This window comes from Ipomoea nil, unplaced genomic scaffold (assembly GCF_001879475.1).
Source record: "Ipomoea nil cultivar Tokyo-kokei standard unplaced genomic scaffold, Asagao_1.1 scaffold1110, whole genome shotgun sequence".
NCBI classification, from domain to species: Eukaryota; Viridiplantae; Streptophyta; class Magnoliopsida; order Solanales; family Convolvulaceae; genus Ipomoea; species Ipomoea nil.
In genome coordinates, this window is record NW_017617538.1 from 713,203 (window position 1) to 737,717 (window position 24,515).

At 39.8% G+C, this 24,515-nt stretch overlaps 3 protein-coding genes across 6 annotated transcripts; 1 reads left to right on the forward strand and 2 right to left on the reverse strand.

The window, feature by feature from the left end:
- Positions 1 to 8,491: 8,491 nt before the first annotated feature.
- LOC109183357 ((R)-specific enoyl-CoA hydratase-like) lies at positions 8,492 to 9,945 on the forward strand. 4 transcript variants are annotated; one of them, XM_019333440.1, is made up of 4 exons: positions 8,492 to 8,577; positions 8,781 to 9,117; positions 9,217 to 9,332; positions 9,446 to 9,945. In XM_019333440.1, the coding sequence occupies exons 2-4, from the start codon at positions 8,848 to 8,850 to the stop codon at positions 9,555 to 9,557; spliced, it is 498 nt and encodes a 165-aa protein (XP_019188985.1). In that variant the 5' UTR covers positions 8,492 to 8,577; positions 8,781 to 8,847; the 3' UTR covers positions 9,558 to 9,945. The 4 variants fall into 4 exon arrangements, with proteins under 4 accessions (XP_019188985.1, XP_019188987.1, XP_019188986.1 ...); XM_019333442.1 differs by lacking the exon at positions 8,492 to 8,577 and adding an exon at positions 8,611 to 8,749 and having other exon boundaries at positions 8,789 to 9,117; XM_019333441.1 differs by lacking the exon at positions 8,492 to 8,577 and adding an exon at positions 8,612 to 8,749.
- Positions 9,727 to 13,130, reverse strand: LOC109183356 (ruBisCO large subunit-binding protein subunit alpha). The gene is made up of 8 exons (XM_019333437.1): positions 12,973 to 13,130; positions 12,697 to 12,892; positions 11,941 to 12,062; positions 11,649 to 11,856; positions 11,400 to 11,545; positions 11,002 to 11,308; positions 10,350 to 10,801; positions 9,727 to 10,256 (listed from the first exon to the last, which is right to left on the reverse strand). The coding sequence occupies exons 1-8, from the start codon at positions 13,027 to 13,029 to the stop codon at positions 9,969 to 9,971; spliced, it is 1,776 nt and encodes a 591-aa protein (XP_019188982.1). The 5' UTR covers positions 13,030 to 13,130; the 3' UTR covers positions 9,727 to 9,968.
- Positions 13,131 to 16,171: 3,041 nt separating this feature from the next.
- On the reverse strand, positions 16,172 to 18,017 carry LOC109183335 (zinc finger BED domain-containing protein RICESLEEPER 2-like). The gene is made up of 2 exons (XM_019333420.1): positions 17,970 to 18,017; positions 16,172 to 17,551 (listed from the first exon to the last, which is right to left on the reverse strand). Exons 1-2 carry the CDS (start codon positions 18,015 to 18,017, stop codon positions 16,172 to 16,174), a joined length of 1,428 nt encoding a protein of 475 aa, XP_019188965.1.
- Positions 18,018 to 24,515: the final 6,498 nt, after the last annotated feature.

Sequence of the window (24,515 nt, forward strand, 5' to 3'; positions counted from 1 at the left end):
TATTAAACGAACACTAAACGAGCTTGTTCGCGAACATTATTAAACGAACACAAACGAGCTTGTTCACGATCTATTAGCAAACGAGCTTACCACTGTTCAAGCTCTGTTCGTTTATTAACCGAGCTCTAAATTTTGCTTGTTAATGTTCGTTTACATTAATAAACGAACATAAACGAACGCTTACCGAACACGAACACGAGTAGTTTGCCGAAAGCTCTGTTCGCTAACACCCCTACTGTTGGCCTGATGTACTATAGTTAGCTAGCCAAATACAGTGGAATCTTTACTATATTTGGTCCAGGCCAGTTAATATTTTTGGAGTCTCATTTTTTCATATACTCATACAACAGCTTCTCGCTGTTTTTGTGGCACGACACTGGCATTTCCAAATTATTTAGGGTCTCTTTGGTTTGCGCATGGGAATAAATATTTTTAAAATACAAAAAAAAAAATCAAGGTAATTGATCCTAATATAATGACATCTAAAATATTAATATGAACAAAAATAATCAAAACAAAAATCTAAAAGTACTAATTCAAACTTAAAAATTGGGGTGTAGATTATATTACAACCAATAAGATGGAATGATAATTCTTTTTAATTAGGAAATGTGATTTTTAATTGAAGGATAATCAAATTCGTAATTATGTTTTAAAAAGTTCTCAACCAAACACTAACTATGATTTTGATTCACATTCTTAAAGTGTAAACTCATCATGAACCAAACACACTCTTAGTTTTTTTCTTCTTCATTTTTTTTTTTTTTTTGAAAAACAAAGGCAGAGATTTTATTAAATCAACGATGCAATACAAGTAGGAATAGAAGAAATCCAACAAGAAGGATCAGTTTGCGAAATAGCCGCTCTAGGCAAAGCGTGAACACATTTATTCACTGATCTAGAAATAAACCAAATAGACACTACTTCAAAGTGTCGTTTATACTCTCGACATTCACAAAAGACACAACCTGAATAAGAAAAATCCGACAAAGAACCATTCAAGAAATTACAAACCACCTGGCAATCAGAATGGATGACCTTAGCTTCCTACGAAGATTTCTCTCCTTAGCCCACGATAAGGCTTCTTTAATCGCTATAGCTTCAGGTGGGAATTATTCAAACATGGTATGGGTCCACTCTTAGCCGCAACAAAGCCACCGCTATTGTCCATAATAACCACCCCGTATCTTGCTTCACCCACATCATGGAATAACGCAGCATCAACATAAATATTATGGGACAAAGTGTTGGGTAATAAGGTTGAAAAATTCCAAAAATAATAATCATACGAAAAGATTAATATTATATGGGAAAATAAAAAATCTGGGAAGGAAAAGGTGGAGTGTTTGGATATAGGTTTAGCACGAGTTCGAACACGAAGTTCTTTTCCTTAAAACCTTATTTGCTACCTCCCACAAGTGCTAGGAGCGTTGTAGCCTAGGTTTCCTAGGATAAAACGTGCTACGATTCCTTGTTTAAGCACCTAAACAAGGAACCCGGCAAACAAAGCAAAGCAGTGAACACAAGTTGGTAAAGAAGAGAGTAGAAGCAGAGTTTTGAGACAAAGTATACTGGAATTCCTTAGTTTCGTGTACTGCATAAAATGCTTCTGCCCTACCTCTCTTTATATAGGGTTGTTGGAAGGGATAGCATTCAACATGACCTTTAATTGGTATTAAACCAATTGTGTAACACCTGTAACGGTCACCCACTAAGTAGGATTAAACTCAGAATTTAAAATTGGAATTAAAACAATATTAATTCCGTAACAGATGAGTTTAATCTGTACGACAGGCTGAACTTTCGGGTTTCAGACCGTTGGGGTGCAGGTTCACACGAGAGCACACGGACCAGGCAACACGAGAGTACATCTCTCGTGCGCGCTGTGGTGCAACCCGAGAGTGCACTACTCTCGTGGTCACAGATGCATGAGAGTTGTGCTCTCGGTGCACCACAACCTCTCTTGCTCCTCTGTAGCACGAGAGTAGGTGCTCTCAATGTGACCACGAGAGTAGTGCACTCTCGGTGCACCATAACCTCTCTTGCTCCTCTGTAGCACGAGAGTAGGTGCTCTCGGTTCGGTTCCGGCCGAACCAAGTGACTATACCAGTTGGAAAATGATACCGAAGTTTAAGTTTGGCATAACTTAGCCCGTAAGGCCAGCCAATTTCCGGACGACATTCGTGCCCGCGAGCTCGGGCTTGAATCAAGCCTTTTCGATCTCCTCTTGTTGGATTTTGATTTGCACCCCCCCCCCCCCCCCCCGCGCGAGAGAGCCTTTATGCTATACAATTCTACAAGCTTCAAAAGAGCTCATGTATATATAAGGGGGGCAAATCTTGTTTCCAAACCAATGTGGGACAAAGTCCACTATTTTCCCTTCATTTCCCAACTCAAATGGGTCTACTTTGAGAATCAATATCTCATTCACCCATTATCCGTTTTGAGCGTACAATATATCAATCTCTTCGTCTTACTACGAAGAATCTGAATCCACTTTGACCCGACCCAAATCGGAAGTGGACCCCACTGATAATTGTACCACAAAATAGCCACTTAATATGCCATTTTAAGCTAATTTTTCCAACAATCCCCCACATGAATGAAAATTGATTTTCGGGGTAGTTTTAAAAACGGAAACAACTGTGTTCAACGGTCGATCCCTGCATAGGATAGGTAGGGTCACACCCTTTGAACCTTCCCTTGTGAAGATACATTTACTCTACTGACTGTACGGTAGAACGCGATGTCTTTGAACTGACTGCCGTTTGTGTAGACGATGACATATCTCACACAGGAACCTCCCAACCATGCTTTGTTCTCATGATTGTGCCCATTTTGGTCGTGGGTCACCATTCCTGGTTCTGCAAGAGTTTGTGAAGAATTGTGCCCGTCAATTCTCCTTTGAAGCGACCCTCACTTCTCTCTCACATAGGTGATTCTTTCCCGAGTATCCCGCATACTCACATATGTCAACCGACATTCGAATCACTAAAGCATTTAACATGCTAACCTTGTGCGGAAGCCACTGTTTCTAACGAGGAGTGGTAGGGATCCGAGACCCCCATAGTGACACGCTCCGTTCCATAATTTATTTGTCCCATTGAACCTAGGTGCCAGCTAGGTTGGGTGTCCACTATAGAACTTTATACCAAGGGCTTTAGACCCATTCCTCGTCTCAACTTCTCCACAGCTACTCTACATAACCCTTTGGTTAGCGGATCCGCTATATTGTCTATTGACTTTACGTAGTCAATCGAGACAACACCAGTTGTGGGAAGTTGTCTAATGGTATTATGTCTACGACGCACATGTCTAGACTTACCATTATACATATGATTCTGTACTCTTCCAATTGCGGCTTGACTATCACAATGCAAACACATTGGAGGTACAGGTCTTTCCCAGTTAGGAATATCCTCTAAAAAAATGGCGTAGCCATTCAGCCTCTTCACAACATTTGTCCAAGGCTATCAGCTCAGATTCCATCATGGATCTAGCTATCACGGTCTGTTTAGAGGATTTCCATGCAACGGCTGCACCGGCTAGTGTAAACACATAGCCACTCGTGGACTTGGAGTCCTTAATATCGGATATCCATCTAGCGTCGCTATACCCTTCAAGTACAGCAGGATATCTCCCATTGTGCAGTCCAAGGTCTCGAGTATACCTTAAGTATTTCAGAACCTTCACTATTGCCGTCCAGTGCATGGCACCGGGGTTACTCGTATATATACTGAGTTTACTAACCGCAAAGGCAATATCCAGCCCAGTACAGCTCATTAGATACATCAAACTACCAATAACCCGAGCATATTCTACTTGAGAAATACACTCCCCGTGGTTCTTGGTTAGATGAACGCTTCGATCTAATGGCGTCCTAGTCCCTTGATGATTATCATTGTTAAAATTTTCAAGGATTTTATCAATATAATGTGATTGGCTTAACACCAGACCATCAGGTCTTCTAATGATTCTAATCCCGAGGATTAAATCAGCCAAACCCATATCCTTCATGTCAAATCTCGCATTTAACATGTTTTTGGTAGACTTGATCATTCGATCGTTACTACCAACGATGAGTATGCCATCTACGTATAAACAAAGAATGACATAACCGTCTATCATTTCGTTAACGTAGACACATTTGTCACTTTCGTTTATTTTAAACCCATTAGTTAACATCGCATGGCCAAACTACTCGTGCCATTGCTTAGGCGCTTGTTTTAAACCATATAGCGATTTAACCAACTTACACACTTTCCTTTCTTGGCCCGGAACCACGAACCCTTCGGGTTGTTCCATATAGATTTCCTCATCTAGTTCGCCATTTAGGAAAGCGGTTTTAACGTCCATTTGATGAACTTCCAAATTCCGCAGCGCGGCTATAGCAAGTATCATTCTAATGGAGTTTATTCTCGTCACGGGAAAATACGTGTCGAAGTAATCAAGGCCCTCGCGTTGCCTGTAACCCTTGATTACAAGCTTAGCCTTATACTTCTCGATGGAACCATCGGGTTTCATCTTCCTTTTAAAGACCCACTTGGATCCTAAGGGTTTACTACCCGGAGGAAGATCAACAAGTTCCCAAGTGTGATTCTGTAAAATAGAATCCACTTCACTTTTAATAGCCTCTTTCCACATTGGTCCTTCTGTAGAAGTCACGGCTTCTTCGTACGTTCGAGGCTCGTTTTCTATCAAACAAGATAGAAAATCGGGTTCATTTTCTAATAAACAAGTTATAGTACTCGAATCGTACTCTAACAAGTAAGTTAGAAAATCAGGACCAAATGATTTTTCAACTCTCGCCCGCTTACTGCGTCTCGGCTCGAGCTCGGGTTCTCTCTCGGACTCCCCACTATCATTATCCATAGCTTCGTCAAACGTTCGTTTTGACGTACTCGGCCCCTCGTTGGACCTACAAGGAAATACATTTTCAAAGAAAGATGCATTCCTTGATTCTATTATCGTGTTCTCGTGTACGTCCGGATTATGGGACTCGTGTACTAAGAACCGATAAGCACTACTATTATGTGCATAGCCAATAAAGATACAATCCACTGTCTTAGGACCTATTTTTACTTTCTTAGGTGTTGGCACCAAAACTTTAGCAAGACACCCCCACACTTTCAGGTACTGGTAAGAAGGTTTCCTACCGTTCCACACAGCTCAGGAGTCTTATCAAGCTTCTTGTGGGGTACCTTATTTAAAAGGTAATTACTTGTCAAAATAGCCTCACCCCACGCGTCTTGAGGTAGGCCCGAACTTATAAGCATCGCATTCATCATATCTTTCAAAGTAAAATTCTTTCGTTCGGCAACACCGTTCGGTTGAGGTGAGTAAGGTGCAGTACGCTCGTGTATTATACCTACACTCGCACAGAAGTCACCAATAGGTGCTTCGTACTCACCACCTCGATCGCTTCTAACTTTCTTAATCTTACAATTAAGTTGGTTTTCAACTTCATTCATATAAAGAATGAATTTTTCCAAGGCTTCGTCTTTGCTTTTAAGCAAATACACATAGCAATAACGTGTGCTATCGTCGATAAACGTGATAAAATATTTATTACCACCTCTCGTTTATATCGATCTAAAATCGCACAAATCACTATGGATTAATTCTAGTGGTTCAGTTTCCCTTTCAACCGATTTGAAAGGTACTTTCGTTAATTTTGCCTCAACACAAATTTCACATTTGTTATTTGTGTTAATTTGAAAATTAGGAATATGGTCCATGTTAATTAATCTACGTATAGAATTATAATTAACGTGACCTAGTCTACCATGCCACAAATTGGAAGACTCAAGCAAGTAAACAGAATTAACTTTGCTCTTATTCATGATAATAGGCATTACATTGAGCTTAAAAAGCCCATCAGTTACATAACCTTTGCCTACAAACATTCCTAACTTAGACAAAACAACCTTGTTTGACTCGAACACCATGCGAAAGCCATGCTTGTTCAACAGTGAGCCAGAAACCAGATTCTTCCTCAGCTCTGGAACATACAGCACGTTGTTCAATGTCAGTTCCTTCCCGGAAGTCATCTTCAGAACCACCTTGCCCACGCCTTCCACAGCAGACTGAGCAGAGTTTCCCATCCAAACCTTCTCGCCCTCAACGGTCTCAAAGGTATTGAACATCTCTCGGTTGCAACACAAATGCCTTGTTGCACCAGTATCGATGAACCACTCTCGTGGGTTAGAGTCCACGAGGTTCACCTCGGTCACCATAGCCGAAAGGCTAATCTCGACCTCCTTCTGATTGCTTTCCTCAACCATGTTGGCTTCAGAACTCTTGTTCTTCTTCTTTGGAACTTTGCACTCAGAGGACTTGTGGCCAGTCTTGCCACAATTGAAGCATTTTCCATGAAATTTCTTCTTGGTAATGCCTCCTTTCGGACCTAGCTTTTGCTTGTCCTTCTTGTTCTTCTTGGAGCCTTTAGCATGCTCCACAACATTGGCTTTAGCGCCAACAGTGACAGAATTTCTGCCATCATTCGTCCTGTTCCCCTCCTCAATTCGGAGTCGCTGGATCAGGTCCTCCAGGTTCATTTCCATTCGCTTATGCTTAAGGTAATTCTTGAAGTCCTTCCACCCTGGAGGCAGCAAGTGGATAACAGGTCCTACTAGGAAGGCTTCACTCAACGTCATGCCTTCGTCACGGATTTCATCAAAGATTAGTTTTAAATCTTCAACCTGACTTAGCACGGTTTTGGAATCAACCATTTTGAAGTCAAGGAATCGGCCAACCACAAATTTCTTTACGCCGGCATCCTCACTTCGGTATTTATGATCCAAGGCTTCCCACAGCGCTTTCACTGTGCCAATCTTGCGATATACATCGTATAACGCATCACATAATCCGTTCAGGATGTAGTTTCGGCATAGGAAGTCCGAATCTTTCCAATAGCCAACTGCCATCACGGATTGGGCATCCTGTTCCCTTAATTTGGGAACCTTCTCGGTCAAGAATCTCGTCAAGCCGAGAGTTGCTAGGTAGAACAACATCTTTTGTTGCTACCTTTTGAAATTCGATCCAATACCGGTGAATTTCTCCGGTCTTTCGGCCGAACCACTCGGTACCGTAGGTACCCGAGTCATGGGAATATATCCCTCGGTGCTCCCACCATCTTGTGAACCAATGTTCACTGGTGTAGCTTGGGAATTAGCAACATTATTGTCATTCCCACCATTGTTGTTCTCAACAACATTCTCTTCCCCTAGAGCTGGCAAAACTGGATTCTCCATTTCTTTTAGGAAATTAGTATTAAACCAATTGTGTAACACCTGTAACGGTCACCCACTAAGTAGGATTAAACTCAGAATTTAAAATTGGAATTAAAACAGTATTAATTCCGTAACAGATGAGTTTAATTTGTACAACAGGCTGAACTTTCGGGTTTCAGACCGTTGGGGTGCACGAGAGTACATCTCTCGTGCGCGCTGTGGTGCAACCCGAGAGTGCACTACTCTCGTGGTCACAGATGCACGAGAGTAGGTGCTCTCGGTTCGGTTTCGACCGAACCAAGTGACTATACTAGTTGGAAAATGATACCGAAGTTTGGCATAACTTAGCCTGCGAGGCCAGTCAATTTCCGGACGACATTCATGCCAGCAGGTGCCGGTGCACGCGATGTCGTTTTTGGACCATGATCCACAAAGCTTTGTGGACCGTGGTCCACAGTATAATTGTTGACTAAAACGCACACCTCTAACTTATATAGTCATTTGAAAAATTATTTTTCTATTTATCTGATTAAGCCCACTAGCCCACTATCCACGGATCCACCTAATATTTAGCCCGCATTCCTCATTTTCAATCGTTATAGTGTGGAACCATCAACCGTGTCTATCTTATAAGGTAGATACGATTCTATGTTCATAAAATTGAATTATATTTGTGGACTGCAATACACAGTATAATTGCTGACCAAAACACACACCTCTAACTTATATAGTCATTTTAAAAAATTTCTATTTATCTGATTAAGCCCAGTAGCCCACTATCGACGGATCCACCTAATATTTAGCCCGCATTCATCATTTTCAATCGTTATGGTGTGGAACCGTCAACTGTGTTCACCTTGCAAGATAGACACGGTTCTATGTTCATAAAATTAAATTATATGTTCATAATTATAAAGTTATATATTCATAATTATTGAACTCTATATTCACAATTACAAAACTCTATGTTCATAATTATTGAACTCTATATTCATAATTACAGAACTCTATATTCATAATTACTGAACTATATGTTCATAATTATAAAGCTATATATTCATAATTTTTGAATTTCATATTTACAATTATTGAATCTCTATATTCGTAATTCCAAAATTATATGTTCATAATTATGTTCACAACTCTATGTTCATAATTATAAAGCTATATATTCATAATTATAAACAATTTTAGAACTGTGTTCACCTTGTAAGGTGGACACAGTTCCACAGCATAATTTGCCCCTCACTTTTTATTTCCTTTTTTTCTTTAAAAACTAATGCATTTTTAAATTTAATTTAGCATAGCGCCATAGCGGGCTCTCAAGTCTCATCTCGCTCCACAGGTACGTGTTTCCTCGTCCTTCATCTGATCTGTATGCGATGCGTGTATCTCTACATATATATACTAGAATCGACACCTTTGGTTGATGCACGAGCGCACTTGAAGATATTTGGCCATCTAGTTTTCAGGGTAGTGAGTGGATGCTACTTTCTAGTTTCTGCAATGTCGGTAAGGTGTTTGATGAATTGTTTGTGTGATTTTCAGTTGTATAGGTGCGAATGGATGTCTGCTGCTTTGCCTAATTTAAACAAGTTGATGAGTTAATTGAACAATGCTGGTGAAACGTGCGCTTTGGAGCTACGTTTCCACTTCCTACGGCTTCTCTTCGGTGGCAGCTACCAATTTGCTTAAATGCGGGGATGTTTTGAAGCAAGCTCGGGTGTTTACTGGAGCAGATGTTGTTGAATACTCGAAGCTGAGCCATGATACCAACCCCTTGCATTTTGACTCAGAATGTGCTAAGATTGCTGGATTCAGTGACAGGCTTGTTCCTGGAATGTTGGTCGCTTCCTTATTCCCAAGAACCATAGCTTCAAATTTTGTAAGTACCAACTCTCATCAATTTTTGATACTTTTTATCAAGTCATTTGTTTAAAGTTTAAACCTCCTTTCTCTTTTGGTGTTTGGAAAAAACTTGTAGCCGGGAGCTGTATATGTTTCGCAAACATTGCACTTCAAGTCGCCAGTGTATATTGGAGAAGAGATAGTTGGTGAAATATGTGCAACAAATATCAAGGAACTGAAAGCGAAACATGTGTAGGTTGCCTTGGCTGAATCCCTGATTTCTTATTTTCATCTAGTCTAGATTATCAGGGCAAAATTTCCCTGTTCCTTCTTCTCTAGGCTCTTCAATTCGTTTTGATTGTCAGGGCCAAATTTTCCACCAAATGCTTCAAACATGATGGCACGCTTGTTATCGATGGCGAGGCCACAGCCATCCTGCGGAGTCTGAACAAAGAACCAGCTCGGTGGTCAAGCTAAAGAACAAGTTATTCCCTGTTTAATGGTCAAAATGCATGATTTTCGTGTACTCATTGCTGCCTGCAGAACACAAAGTTCTTCCCTGTTTAATGGTCGAAATGCATGCTTTTCTTGAACTCCAGTAACCAGTTTTGTTGAGCAAAGCAGAAATTAGAATTATGGGACTGAATTTTGACAAACGAAATAAATTGACTTTATTACTAATTCTACAGTCAACAACTCAAAACTATGAAGAACCGGAGGATGTTTAAGTGTTTAACTCTGACTGACATACACCATCATCTTCTCTACTAAAGCTAACATTTGTGATGTGGCTAAAAATTCTCAAATCAACAAGTCAACACATAGCAAAAAGAGCACAGTTTAATAATCAGAGACCCAACTGCCCAAAAATTCCTGAGATCATTGATCTCACACAGTGAGGCCTTGTGGAGCTGCGGGCGCAGGTGCCTTAGGTTTTGGCTTCTCCACAACAATGGCTTGGGTGGTGAGCACCATTCCTGCTACTGATGCAGAGTTCTGCAGACCGCATCTTGTCACCTTGGCTGGATCAATAACTCCAGCTTCAACGAGATTCTCGTAGGTATCGGTCATTGCATTGTAGCCAGTCTCCCATTCACTGTCCTTCAGCTTCTCCACAACTACCTCACCCTCAACCCCAGCATTTTGGGCTATCAAAGATGCAGGTGCTAATAATGCCTGCAAAGCATACATACAAATTAAAGATTAGGACTTTCTTTTTACGGGAGAAAGATAAATGCACAAAGAATATGAAAATCAAGCAATCTTTACCTTTTGCACAATGTCAGCACCTAATTTCTCATCTGCATCTTCAAGCTTATCCTTAATTGCAGGAACATGAGTTGATAGATGAACTAATGCAGCACCACCACCAGGAACAATGCCCTCCTCAATAGCAGCAAAAGTTGCATTCTTTGCATCCTCAATGCGGAGCTTGCGGTCCTCAAGCTCAGTTTCTGTTGCTGCTCCGACTTTAATTACAGCAACACCCCCGGACAATTTGGCAATTCTCTCAGCAAGCTTCTCAGAATCATATATTGAATCTGTTTCATTTAATTCCTTTTTAAGCTGAGCAATCCTTGATTGTATCTCATCCTTTGAAGCAGCATCAGCAATGATGGTTGTTGAGTCCTTTGTAATGGTCACTTTTCGGGCAATACCTAGTGCCTCAACCTGTGTATTCTCCACAAGCAGTCCCAAATCAGTAGCCTGATACTCAGCTCCTGAAAAATGCATGCAGGCAGCAGAAAACTAGTTAAGAAACATGGGAAATGCCTGAAAAATGCATGCAGGCATCATGCAAAAACAATACTTCTCAAACTCAATAAGATAATCAAACTGGACTGAATTACGTATTTTGTTCCAACTAGTAACAGTGACTTTGAGAGGACAGTAAAAAATGTCTTCAAAAAAGTTCAAGCACCTGTTACAATGGCAATATCTTGAAGAAGTGCCTTTCTCCTTTCACCAAAACCAGGTGCTTTAATAGCAGCAACATTCAGAATGCCTCTCAGCTTGTTGACAACAAGAGTAGCCAAGGCTTCCCCAGTAACATCTTCAGCAATAATGAGAAGTGGAGCTCGCAATTGAGTGGTTTTTTCTAACAAGGGAATAATGTCTTTGATTGCAGAAATCTTTTGATCTGTAATTAAAACTCTGGCATTTTCAAACTCAACAATCAATTTCTCAGGATTGGTGACAAATTGAGGGGAAATATATCCTCTATCAATCTGCATGAATTCAACATTGGGATCAATAATAGGGAAAACACAAGTAGAGAATGCCATAGACAAGATGCATTCTTATTATTGGTTTACAAACCTCCATTCCCTCTTCTACATGGACTGTAGTTTCAAAGGAAGATGATGACTCAATAGATAACACACCATCAGGACCAACTTTGTCAATTGCATCAGCAATCATGGTACCAATGGCTTCATCATTTCCAGCTGAAATTGAAGCAATTGCTGGACAAAGAAACGCAAAGAAATTTGGTTAATTAAGAACTTTTTGTAATCCAATAAGAAAGTTACAATTCTCATCAGAGTTAAAGCATAACAACCCTATTACCTTTGATATCATCTCGACCTTTAACCGGTCTAGCTTTATTTTCAAGCTCGTCCACCAAACCCTGTATAGTTTTGTCAATGCCCCTCTTTATGGACACTGGGTTTGCACCAGATGTAACACTCAAGAGACCAAGTTTGATCATTTCACGTGCAAGAACTGATGCAGTTGTTGTTCCATCACCAGCTGAATCATTGGTTTTGCTTGCAACCTTCATAATAATCCACAATTAGACACATTAAGACATAGCTGACTATGAAAATCAAGTCAGATCTAGGGAAGGAAAAGCACCAACCTCCCTAATAAGGGCTGCACCAGCATTTTCCATAGGATCAGCAAGCTCTATAGCTCTAGCAATTGTCACTCCATCATTAACAACTTTTGGAGTTCCAAATTCGTCCAACACAACATTCCTCCCTGTAGAAGTAAAATAAAAGTGTTACAAGTTAAATTATCTTCATGAATACCTTTACACCTGCTGAGTGACAAACTATGTTATTCTGCTCATAATGCACAACTTATGGTAACAAAATTCTCTGCAGTAAAACATTTGAACCTGAAACAACATAGTTCCACTAAGATAAACTAAAAACTTTCTTTCATCTCTATTTCAATCCAACAGTTGCAGTTCGGAGCAAGTCAAGTGCATTTTGTATGTAAACTGCAGTAGACATGATATAAGCAGATGTCCTCAACCACCCCCACCCCAAGCTGGCTACTGCTTTATCAATCCATTTCATCCCCCGACAAATCCCCAATTTTCATGTCACTCAAAAGAAATACATTCCTTCCAATAGGACAAATAGCTTTTTGCAAATCCCACAATTACAGGTCCACTTGAATTTAGTCATTGGTCATTGCAATATGGTCACACCAATACAACCCCAACAGATAGCTACACAAATGTAACTCAAACACTGTGAAGCCTAAGAAACACGATTCTTCACACTACCTCAATAATTAGTACCACATGAAACAAACAATCCTGTATAACACAAGGTAACAAGAGTATAAATTCATTACACCAAGAGACAAGGAAATGAGCAATTACCCCTGGGTCCAAGAGTGAGTCCGACGGCATCAGCGAGCTTATCGATGCCGGCCTGAAGAGCGGTCCTGGATTTCTGGTCAAAAGCAATTTCCTTGGCATTAGCCCTCACCACAAACCGATTCTTCGAGTTCGACGTCTTGGGGTTGAAACTCCTCCCCTGCAGCTGGCTAGTCCTCCTACCACTCCTCAAACCCCCCTGCATCAACAAGCGAACAGATAAGCACAGTGTAACCTGCTCAATAATCACGAAAAGGGAGAAATGAAAGATAGGCGTACTCGATTGGAAGGTGAGGAGAGGATTGAGGCAGTTGAGATGGCGTTTGCGGAAGCCATTTCTGACGAGGAGTTAGCTTGCCTGCTTGGTGCGAGAGTGAGAGATGATTAGATAAGGTTTTATGAGACGGAGGTTTTGAAGAGCGTTTGCTACTAGCTAGGGCTTAAAGAGACTGAGGACTGCTTCCAGAAGATTCTTTGCCTTCCAGAACCGAACCGTTCAGAGAGGGACAAAAAGGATCGGGTATGTCTGAGAGTCGAGGGCCTTCTGGCAAGACCCATCCTGAGCCGGAACATCCGGTTCAATTCAGCATCAAAGTACTTTAGAAATTTTATTATTCTAACATATAAAGTATATTATATATTATTTTAATTCATAAAATACATTATATTTAAAGGAAAATGACAGTAACATAAAAAGTACTAATTTAAAAATTTGTGAAAGAAAATATACTCTCGAGTTCTCTGAAAAATCAGCCGGGTGCCGGCGCAACTACGGAGGAGGCCGACCTTCTCCAACGCAGCAAGAAGAAAACGAAGAGAGGTCCATCCGAAAGAGACGATGGTCCGATGGATGCCGATAGTTGATCTGACGAACCGACGGGCACTAATGCCCCATCTGGGGCAAATTATTGTGTGGACCATGGTCTACACAATGTTATGTGGACCATAATAAAAAGTACATTTTTAATATATTAAATGTACATTATTTTTGTACTGAATGTACATTATACAATATAATGTACACTCAGAACAAAAATAATGTACATCCCCTGAATACAATGTACATTATTTTTATACTGAATGTACATTATTTTACAGTAGACAAAATATGGTCCACACAACTTGTATGGACCATGGTCCACACAATAATGATTGTCCATCTGGTGGCAACCACCCTCTAGAAACTCAAGATCCAACAGGCCCGGTGAGATCCGGTGGCAACCACCCTCCAGAAACCAATCATTATTGTGTGCACCATATTTTGTATACTATAAATTAAAGTACATTCAGTACAAAAATATGTACATTCAGCACAAAAATAATGTACATTGTATTTAGGGGATGTACATTATTTTTGTACTGAGTGTACATTATACAATATAATGTACACTCAATACAAAAATAATGTACATTTAGTATATTAAAAATGTACTTTTTGTTGTGGTCCACATAACTAGGGGTGTGCAGTCGGACGGATCGGATGGCGGAAGGTGTCCTCCGATCGGATGTCGGATATCAATTTTGACTACCCTATCCGTTTTATTTTGTTGACTTATCCATTCGGTTATTTGTAAGTTCGGGTAGGATCGGATCGGTCGGATTTCGGATGATAATCGGATATAATAAATGAATATAAATAAAATTCTAAAATAGATAAATAAGTCATAATAGCAATAAATTAAAGGCATACTGAGTTTCATTACCAGCAAAGCATACAAGCATACAACTATAAAAGTTTCAAACTAAGTTAATAATTACAGATTTTCAATGATTATACAAAAAATCATGCTTAAGACTTAAGTGTTTAACTTGAACAAAATACATTAAGCACTTAATTTGTTAAGCACTTAAGCAGTAAGTCATAGACTTGAGTCATTCAGTCACCTGTTAGCACCTGTACTCTTTGTCTCCTTGGCCATTCACTCTTCAGTTCTTCTTCAGCAATTCAGCAAAATCAGACTATGAATAGTCGGCAAAATCAACACTAAACTAGATAATCTATTCTTCTTCCTGCTAGTATTCAAACTTAAAACGATATTAGTGTTTAGAGTTTAGAAAACAGACAATTAGACATTTAGACTAACAATACTAATCAATTATTCACTAGGCTAAGTGGCTCAGAGTGCAATTTTCCAAATCAAGTAAGAATGTGGGCACATTGCTCTGAATGTGTTATATTAGCACATTGGCAACATACCAACTCCATTCCATTTATTCAGACAAAAGTGGAAGCTTCATCATAGCCACCAAATAAAACAAATATATTCAAACTGAAAACAGAGCAAGGAAGAGTTATACCAGAATTCCAGACTGCAGAGAAATGGGCAAAATTGGGCTCAACTCATCTAATGGCAGCAACAAATCAATAACAAAAAGTTGCCAAGCCACTTAGAGGCTAAACACCACTTGCAACAACATAAGTACATAACAGAATATCAAACTGATTAAAGAAATGAACACATTGTAAACAGATATTAAAAACATTACAGTGATTGTAGGCAACATTGATGGTATAGTAGATGAAGCTCCAGTGGGCAATTCTACAAAAGTGAAAAACAGAATAAGTAAGAAAGAAAGTGAAAAGAAAATAAACTTAATAAAGAATAAAAAAAAGTAACTAAAAAAGTGATAAGTTTTACCTTTCTCTAATCTTTCAACCTCCTCCAGGTTCTCCTCAACTTGGATTGGCTGATTAGGTGCCCTCAACCAATCTTGAGTACATATTAGTGCTTCCACTATTTTAGGAGTCAAGGAACTCCTAAATGGATCAAGTACTCTTCCAGATGTACTAAAATAGCTCTCAGAAGCAACTGTGGAGATAGGAACTGCAAGCACATCTCTAGCCATTTTGAAGAGAATAGGAAATCTCTCACTATGACTCTTCCACCACTTTAACACATCAAAATCAATAGATTCATCATCCTCCACAAGACTTTCACTTAAGTATACTTGCAGCTCAGTTTGCTTACTGTTTCCACTACTTTCCAGTCTCTTTTTTTTTTTTTTTTTTAAGTTGGCTCTTCAAAGATGACTAAGGCCTACCAATTGTACAAGTAGTAGCCTGGTTAGCCTCTGACTGAACTGCTTGAGTAGAGGATGCAGTCTGGGTAGAACTGAGAGAGTATGTAGCTGCATAGTCATCATATAAAGCAGCCATTGCAGATTGGACCTTGGTAAAACAAGCTTTGCCTTTCTATTCTCCATACAACTGGGCAAACTGATGAGGCATGTACTCCTCCTTATCTCTGGGGTCTAGAATATTGACAAAAAAAAATGATAGAGTTCATTTTTTCTGGATCCCCCCAATATTTGTCAAACTTGTTCCTTATTTGTGTCCTCATTGGCTAAAACAGAAAAAAAAAAGTTATTAGTTTACAGAATTACAGCAATTACAAAAAATAATAAAGCAAACAAATTTAAAGATAAATGAGAATACCTTTTCAGTCTCATGCTCAGAGTTCAACATAGCTTCAAGCATTCAACTGAGATCAGAGATCTCAGAGAAGAATGTGTTGGATGTGACATAAAGTGAACCAGAGATCCTCACTGTCATATCATAAAATGCTTTCAACAGCTTCACTAAGCTTTCCACAGAACACCAATCCAAGAAGGTAGGAGCACTCCCCAAGTCAGCAGAATAAGATGGGTCATTTCTCTCATATGCATCAAACACTACTTGATATTGAACTGCAGTGTTGAGCATAATGTAGGTGCTGTTCCACCTTGTAGGGACATCAAGATGCAAAGCTGATTTAGCTTCCACACCAAACAGTTCAGCAAACTCCCTGAACTTTGTCAGCCTAGCTGGTGAGTTCCTAACCCATCTCACTGCATCCCTCACCCTCTTGACTGACTCATCTGCAAACTTCAACCCATCTTGGACCACTAAATTGAGGATATGGGCTATGCACCTCATGTGCATGTACTGAACCTTAACAGAAGAAGAACCCCAAGACAACAGTTTACTCTTAAAAAACCCCATAACTGTGTCATTAGAGGAAGCATTATCCACTGTTACAGTAAACACATTCTTAATTCCCCACTCTAATAAACAACTCTCTAGGGCTTTTGCAATGCACTCCCCCTTATGAGAAGAAACTGGGACAAAGGATATAATTTTTTTATGAAGCTTCCACTGGTCATCTAAAAAATGTGCAGTAATGCACATATAATTGATTCTCTGGACAGAAGTCCATGTATCAGTTGTTAGATTAACCCTTTGAGTTCCCACTCTAAACAACTTCTTAAGGTTTAGCCTCTCATCAAGAAAAATTTGGTAGATGTCCCTAGAAATGGTCCACCTAGAAGGGATAAGAAACCTAGGACAAGCAACCAGAATAAACCTCTTGAACCCCTGGCCCTCTATAAACCTAAAAGGGAGCTCATCTATGATTATCATCTCATAAAGGGCCCTCCTAATGGCATCTTGATTAAATACCCATGTCCCCAAAACACCCCCAGGAGCCTCTGTTCCACCCTCAGAAGTGGACAGAGTGTTGAATGTGAGTAGAGACTGCCTTGTATCCTTTGAACGTGGATTTTTAAGACAACTGGCCATATGATTTCTTAATGATGATGTGCCATGTTTTTTAGTTTCACAAAAATACTCTTTTGCACAGTAAAGGCATTTGCCTTTAAGCACTTTTTTAGTTTCAGGATCTTTGATCTGTTCAAAGTGCTCCCACACTATGTATCTAGACTCTAATTCCTTCTTCTTCTTAACAGCAGGAACTTTAGGAGTGGCCATAGGCTGTTGAGCACTTGTCTCAATGCCTGGGGTTTGTACTCCTTGTTCATCCACTGTTGAAGATGGAAGAGGTCCAGTTCCACTTCCACTTATATTTTGATTGCTCTCTATCTAAAAAGATTTATGGATGAGCAAATTGGATTCACATTTCACACAAGCACACATAACTGACATAAGGCCATACACTGTCACACTGATATGTATTCCATAATCAGGATTCATGATTCATGAACTCATCATTTTATGGAAATGGCCACAATTCCCACAAATTAGGGCTTAACAGTAAACACTCAATACTGAGTACTGACATACATAATTACATATAACACATTAACAAATGCATTCCATAATCAGGAGTCATGAATCATGAATCATGAACACATCATTTTATGGAAATGCCCACAAATTAGGGCTTAACACTTCCACAGTCAACCATCAACCCATCAACAATTCAAGTATTCAAATACATTCAACAACATTCATTCCAATTTCCAAATTCCAACAGTCATAAATTCATAATATCAATTACAATTTCAGTAAGCTTCCACAGTTCCACACTTCCACCACCACCATACATTTTTGAAATAACAAATTTAAGGTTCATGCAACAAATTTAAGGGTCCTTTAACCATAAACTTACAAACACATATCAGAATAAGCACAAATTCATCACGTATGTGGAAAGCCCTAAAAATTAGGGTTCAGTTACAAATTAGGGTGCATGCAACATCATAAAACTAGAACAGAACAGACAAACTCACAAACATGCAACGGGAAAATAAGAAAAAAATGACAAAGTTACATTTTACTTATTTTCTCAAAGGTTCCCTCTGAGATCTAGGGCTTCAAAGCGTCAAACTTCCACTGCCGTCCGGCTTCTTCCTTCTTGCCGTCTTTCCAGTTTGCACAGAGCCACAGACACTTCCACAAGATTCCCATCGAACTGTCGAAGCCTCGAAGGAGTCGAAGGGGAGTTCAGACTCTCAGACTTCAGAGACTCTCAGACTCATAGTTCAGAGAATCAGAGATTCACCGGAGAAGGCGATTATGGAAGAAGATTAGATGAGAAGGACTGAAGGAGTGAAGGACTGAAGATCGGATGGGGATGGCTAGATGAGACTGAGGAGAATTCGAGAAGAAGCTTTGAGGAGTGGAGAGTCTCAGAGGAGTGAGAGGACAGAGAATGGAAATGGCAAACCCTAGGTCTACGCAAGGTTTTATACTTAGGCCATACTTCGGATCTCGGACGGGTTCGGATGGGGTATTTCCTAACCCTACCCGTCCGTCTTTTATAGCAACACACGCTTAGGGCCGGTTCGGATATTATCCGAACTTCTCGGATTTCATCACCGTTCGGTGAACACTAGTTCGGATCGGGCGGGTAATTCGGGTGGTTCGGGTATTGCACAGTCCTACACATAACACTGTGTGGACCAAATAATTTGCCTCCAGAAACCCAAGCTCCGACAAGCCCGGTGAGATCTGTAACACCCCACTTTTCTTAAACTTAATTAACAGACTTAACCTTGAAAGATAAACTAAGGCAGCGGAATAAACTTACTAAACAAGCTTAATAGAGGTGTCACCGCCACAATCATCCTTCACGGTGATTGCACAGGCAAAGGTAAAACAACTAAATCATTAAAGTCTTACTAACATAAATCAAACTAGGGGATAAGACCCCAGTGTCCAGCACCATCAAAACAAAGGGTAAGTCAACTACAAATCTCAAACAACCATCAAAAGAGTTTAGACTACAAAAGCTAACTATGTTAGTCTAGTCTAACTCGTACTCTCTCACGAACTGGGCCCACCTGAAAGGGGTTAACAAACAACAAGTAGAAAACAAACTCGTTAGCACGAAGCTAAGTATAACGCCACTCAACCCTGTAAAATACAACAGTATATACTTTTGAAAAACATTTGTTTCACATGCTTAGATTGAGTATTCTCAATCACTTAAGCAACAATTAATCATGCTCATCAGGGTTTCTATATGCTTGCAACCTAATTATCAAATAAGCATTCTTTCTCAATTATTCAACTTATCAACAATCTCAAGCTTGCACATACTTAACTTATCATGGCGGTATACACTAATCATGCTCAACTGGTGAGTAATAATATACTTAAGCTTTAACAAGCAATCTCATGCTAACATATATCACAACAAACAATCTCATATCATCATATATCTCAATAAGCAATTTCATGCTATCACATAACTCAATAAGCAATCTCATGTTATCATATAACTCAATAAGCAATCACATTATATCATATAACTCAATAAGCAATCTCATGCTATCATATAACTAAATAAGCAATTTCGTGCTATCATATATCTCAATAAGCAATCTCATGCTATCATATATCTCAATAAGCAATCTCATGCTATCATATATCTCAACAAGCAATCTCATGCTATCATACAACCCAATAAGCACTCTCATGCTATCACACAATCTCTAAGCAATCTCATGTTATCATATCTTCAACATGCAATCTCGTGCAGTCATGTAATCTCTAAGCAATCTCATGCTATCATATACTCAACATGCAATCTCGTGCAATAATGTAATCTCTAAGCAATCTCATGCTATCATATACTCAACATGCAATCTCGTGCAATAATGTAATCTCTAAGCAATCTCATGCTATCATATACTCAACATGCAATCTCGTGCAATAATGTAATCTCTAAGCAATCTCATGCTATCATATACTCAACATGCAATCTCGTGCTATCATATACTCAATATGCAATCTCGTGCAATCATGTAATCTCTAAGAAATCTCATGCTATCATATACTCAACATGCAATCTCGTGCACTTAACTTGATCATGCAATAAAATGAACATGATGCTTTAGTATAAGTATAGATAGATTCACATATACACTCTTTTGTAACAAGAACACTTTACTGTGGGGGTTTCTTAGAGCCTCAATGACTCGCTTTGCTCTTTTTTTTCTAGAGTCTCAATGACTCACTTTCTTTAGAGTTGCAATGACTCGCTTTCTTTAGAGTCGCAATGACTCGCTTTCTTTAGAGTGCAATGACTCTCTTTCATATACTCGTGGGCGAGGTAGGACTTTCACCATAATGTGAATGGACCTATCTGGGCTCGGCATCTAGCCGGCCTAATACTCATCTCACCCACAGAACCACTCTCTTAGTTTTTTTCTCAAACTCTGTGGAATCAGGTATCGAACAACTAGTGTGCACACCCCCTGACCAGGATTCCAAGCCTGGCGGGCAGTTTCCAACCTAGTAACTCGGGAATATCGACCTCGTTACATGATAAATATGTCGGCCCGCAATGTCCGTTTCTTTCTTTACTTTCTCTTTTCACTGGTTTGTCGGTTCTATCCAATCGTATCTCTTTTCTTCCGAAAGGACATAGTCTTAACGGTCCCCCAAAATATTGTTTGCCTCACAATAGATAGTATATAGATATATCTCATGCAACTTCTTTACTTATGCAACTCATGCACATAGCTTCTCAACAACTTCTCATCTCTCACAAATTGGAAATCGTTTATCATGCAACTACTCAATGCAACTAGATAATGATTTTCAAAAATAGATATAAGTCTTTGAAAATAGTACTTAGGATCACATTGGCCACTTATACACTTTTAGAAACATGGTATGCTCAAATATATACTTTACTATAAAATATGCTTCAAAAATTCTTTCAGTGTGAACTCTCAACAATTGCATAAACATGCTTATAAATCATAAGTTGGCAAATCTTCTTTGGCAAACATTTAGCAAGTATTCAACATGCACTTGATCTCAAAATACTCAACATAATCTCATTTAGTGTAATCTAGCATTCAAGGGGAACATGCTTTGTACACTTCCAAACAACTAAGATTCTTGGCAAAATTCTCATCAAGTCACACTAGACATTTAGGCATGCTTATCTAGCCAAACTTATCAAACAATGATCATGCTTCTTAGTTTAACAATTAAACAATGGTCATGCTCCTCAAACAATTAGCTAAGTCTGAATCTTCATATTTTAAATCACTGTAAACATACTCAGCTTAATCTTTAGCAAACAACTTCGCAAATTCTATTGTAATTTACTCATTTCTACTCCAATATCAACGAAATCAAATTCTACTAGTGCGTCGTACGATCCCGAGTGTCTGAGCCTCAAGGGCCCGCGAGTCCCGGTCCGAAACGACACGCAGCTGAGCCACAAGGGCCCGACCACTACACAGGTTTGGCCTGGCGGAGCTTGCGCCAGGGCTTGAGGAGGCCCATCGCTTGGCTCCGCCAAGCAACGGTTCAGGGTCACGGCCCTTGCCTAGGGCCGTGCCCTGAGGCCGCCACTCCACGGAGCTGGCCAACGGCTCCTGCCTAGGGCCGTTGGCTAGTCCCGTGAACTTGTCTGGTGCACACTATCTATGCACCAGAAGCTCTCTTTCACCTGTAAATGTTATTTCAAGCATTCAAACACTCCCAAATCCTCAACAATACATCATAGATTAATAATAGATCACTTAATAGCTCAAAGTCAAACACATCAATATCTAGCATTTATATTCATTTCTATATCAACTTTGACTTCACAGAGTCTATCAAAAGAGGTGGGAGTCCATGGGTTATACCTTTGTTGCTTCTTCTTCTCTTTGTTCATCCTTCTTGTGTGGATCTCAGCCTCCACTCTACTCAAATACTACTTCCTTCACCTCTTAAACACCTCAACAACCAAGATAAACAACACATACATTGCCTAAGAAAAGGTCTTAGAGATGGAAAGCTAGGATGACAACCTTAAGGAAGAAGAGATGAAGGGATGAGATAAAATCTTACTGTGATTTTCCTTTCTTTGTTAACAGATATGGAGTGGAAGATGCAATGAAGAAATCAAGAGATGGCAATGCAAAGGTGATGTTTATATAGGGTCCAAAACCCTAGGAAGCTTGCCAATGATTGGAGGGTGGCAAAATGGTAATTTAGCTTAGCTTGCAAAAAATCAGGTAAAGAGATGTGGAGTCTAGTGGTTCACCAAGCTTCATGGACCAAGGGTTAGAATCATGATTTAAAATATTTTTGGGGTCAAAATGCATTTTTCCAAAAATACTTTCTAGACAACCACTTAGTTTAAGTTACTCATATTTCTCCCGGTTTCACTCAGATTGATTTTTGGATCAAAAACTTGGTACGCAATGTACTCAAAAATTTAGAATTTTAGATTTAAAATAAATCCCGGTGTTGAATTTATTTAAAAGTGGCTCAAAATAATTTATTCAAACACCGATTATATATATATATATATATATATATATATATATATATATATATATATATATATATATATATATATATATATATATATATATATATATATATATAGTGAAAATGACTATTTTAGGATTTCTTAAAATCGAATTTAGAAAATTAAATTTTGGGTTGTCACAAGATCCTTTCTAGAAACGCTTACTGGCTTGAATGATATATGGGCAGGAACTGATGATGTCTCCGATGATGAGGTAGGAGAGCAGGAGGAGGACGATCCTTACTATCGTGTGGTTAAACTGACAAGAGAAGAAAATAGGAGAATGAGGCGCCGATGGGAGAACACTCTGATAATCAAGGTGCTGGGTAAGACTGTGGGATACAATTATTTGCTAAGATGTCTGAGAACTATATGGAATCCTAAGTCAGAAATGGACCTTATCGCCATACAGAATGGATACCACCTAGTTCACTTTGCTTCGGTTGCTCACTATGAGCATGCACGCTTAGAAGGCCCATGGACGGTGCTCGATCACTGTCTCGCGGTTAAAGATTGGGAGCCAGACTTAGAACCCATGAGAGATGAGACACAGAGACTCTTTGTTTGGATCAGGTTTCGTGTCTCCTAATCGAATATTATGATTATGCTTTTCTGATGAGGGTTGGAGATATGATAGAGACAGCTGTGAAAGTGGATCATGCAACCAACATGGCTTCCCGTGGCCTATTCGCTAGAGTTTGCGTGGAAGTGGATATCACGAAACCTCTTATTGCTAGCTTCAATCTCAAGAACAAAAAAAGAACTATCGAGTATGAGGGCCTCCACCTAGTGTGCTTTAAGTGTGGAATGGTGGGGCACTGGAAATAGGGCTGCAAATGAACAGACGGAGGAGGGGCCGCCGACAACCGGGGAACAGACGCCGACAAACGAGGGTGGCAGCGCGACGGAGGAGAGACGAGACCCAACATGAAAAGTGGGAGGAAATGCGGCGAAGAACCCGGTGAAAAATCGACCGTTTGATGGCTATTATGGTAGCTGGATAATTGCCAAGCGTAACAACAGGAATTACCAAAACATAGGCCATGCAAAGAAAGGAAACAAAAAAGCAAATAACGGTAATGTGGAAAAAGGGAAAGGAAAATAAGGGGAAAACAAGAATGGAAATAATCATATGTTTGAAAGGAAGGCTTCAAGATATGGAACAATTCAAGATTTGGGGCGCTAGATGTACCAGAGGGGGATACCGATAATGAAGCCCACGAGGAAGATACAGTTGTTGAGCGACCGGATGGCCCAACAGGGGCTATCCTATCTGGCAAAGGGAAGAGACCCCAAGTTATTGTCTCATAGGCCCAAATTGTTAATGACAAATCAAGGCAATCAAAGAAGATTCAAAACACGAAGGAAAAGAACAATGGAAGTGGCGAGGGGAACTCAGAAGGTATTAAGCGAACTCCAAGACATGCAGCAGAAATAGAGAGTCATGTTGTGGTTCGAGGTTATGAGAAAGGTAACCGGGTAACTAGAACATCGATTACCGAAGAAGGTGAAACAGTGGAGGAACACACTTCCATAGATATGGAAGGGGAACACTGCTATGACCCGCCGGACTTAAACAATGGTCTGGACAAGTCTGGCGGTGATGAGAATCTTGCAAGTGAGATGATGGTCGACGGGGATCCTCAATTGTCCGGGCTTGGGATTGCTGCACAGTAGTTTTTATGTCGGGGTTGCTTTTGTCGTTTGTTCCCTATGAATATCATAAGTTGGAACTATCAGGGGGCCACCTCTAGTGCTTTTAAGTGCGCCTTTTCCCTT

Excerpts from the sequence above, each read along its gene's own strand:
- LOC109183357 (XM_019333440.1), top strand. The coding sequence starts at position 8,848 with ATGCTGGTGAAACGTGCGCTTTGGAGCTACGTTTCCACTTCCTACGGC. Across the intron at positions 9,118-9,216 it reads GAACCATAGCTTCAAATTTT|CCGGGAGCTGTATATGTTTC; the intron begins GTAAGTACCAAC and ends AAAAACTTGTAG. Across the intron at positions 9,333-9,445 it reads GAACTGAAAGCGAAACATGT|GGCCAAATTTTCCACCAAAT; the intron begins GTAGGTTGCCTT and ends TTTGATTGTCAG.
- LOC109183356 (XM_019333437.1), bottom strand. The coding sequence starts at position 13,029 with ATGGCTTCCGCAAACGCCATCTCAACTGCCTCAATCCTCTCCTCACCT. Across the intron at positions 11,857-11,940 it reads GTGCAGCCCTTATTAGGGAG|GTTGCAAGCAAAACCAATGA; the intron begins GTTGGTGCTTTT and ends ATTATTATGAAG. Across the intron at positions 11,546-11,648 it reads AGGTCGAGATGATATCAAAG|CAATTGCTTCAATTTCAGCT; the intron begins GTAATAGGGTTG and ends TTCTTTGTCCAG.
- LOC109183335 (XM_019333420.1), bottom strand. The coding sequence starts at position 18,017 with ATGTATGGTGGTGGTGGAAGTGTGGAACTGTGGAAGCTTACTGAAATT. Across the intron at positions 17,552-17,969 it reads TGTGGAAGCTTACTGAAATT|ATAGAGAGCAATCAAAATAT; the intron begins GTAATTGATATT and ends AAATCTTTTTAG.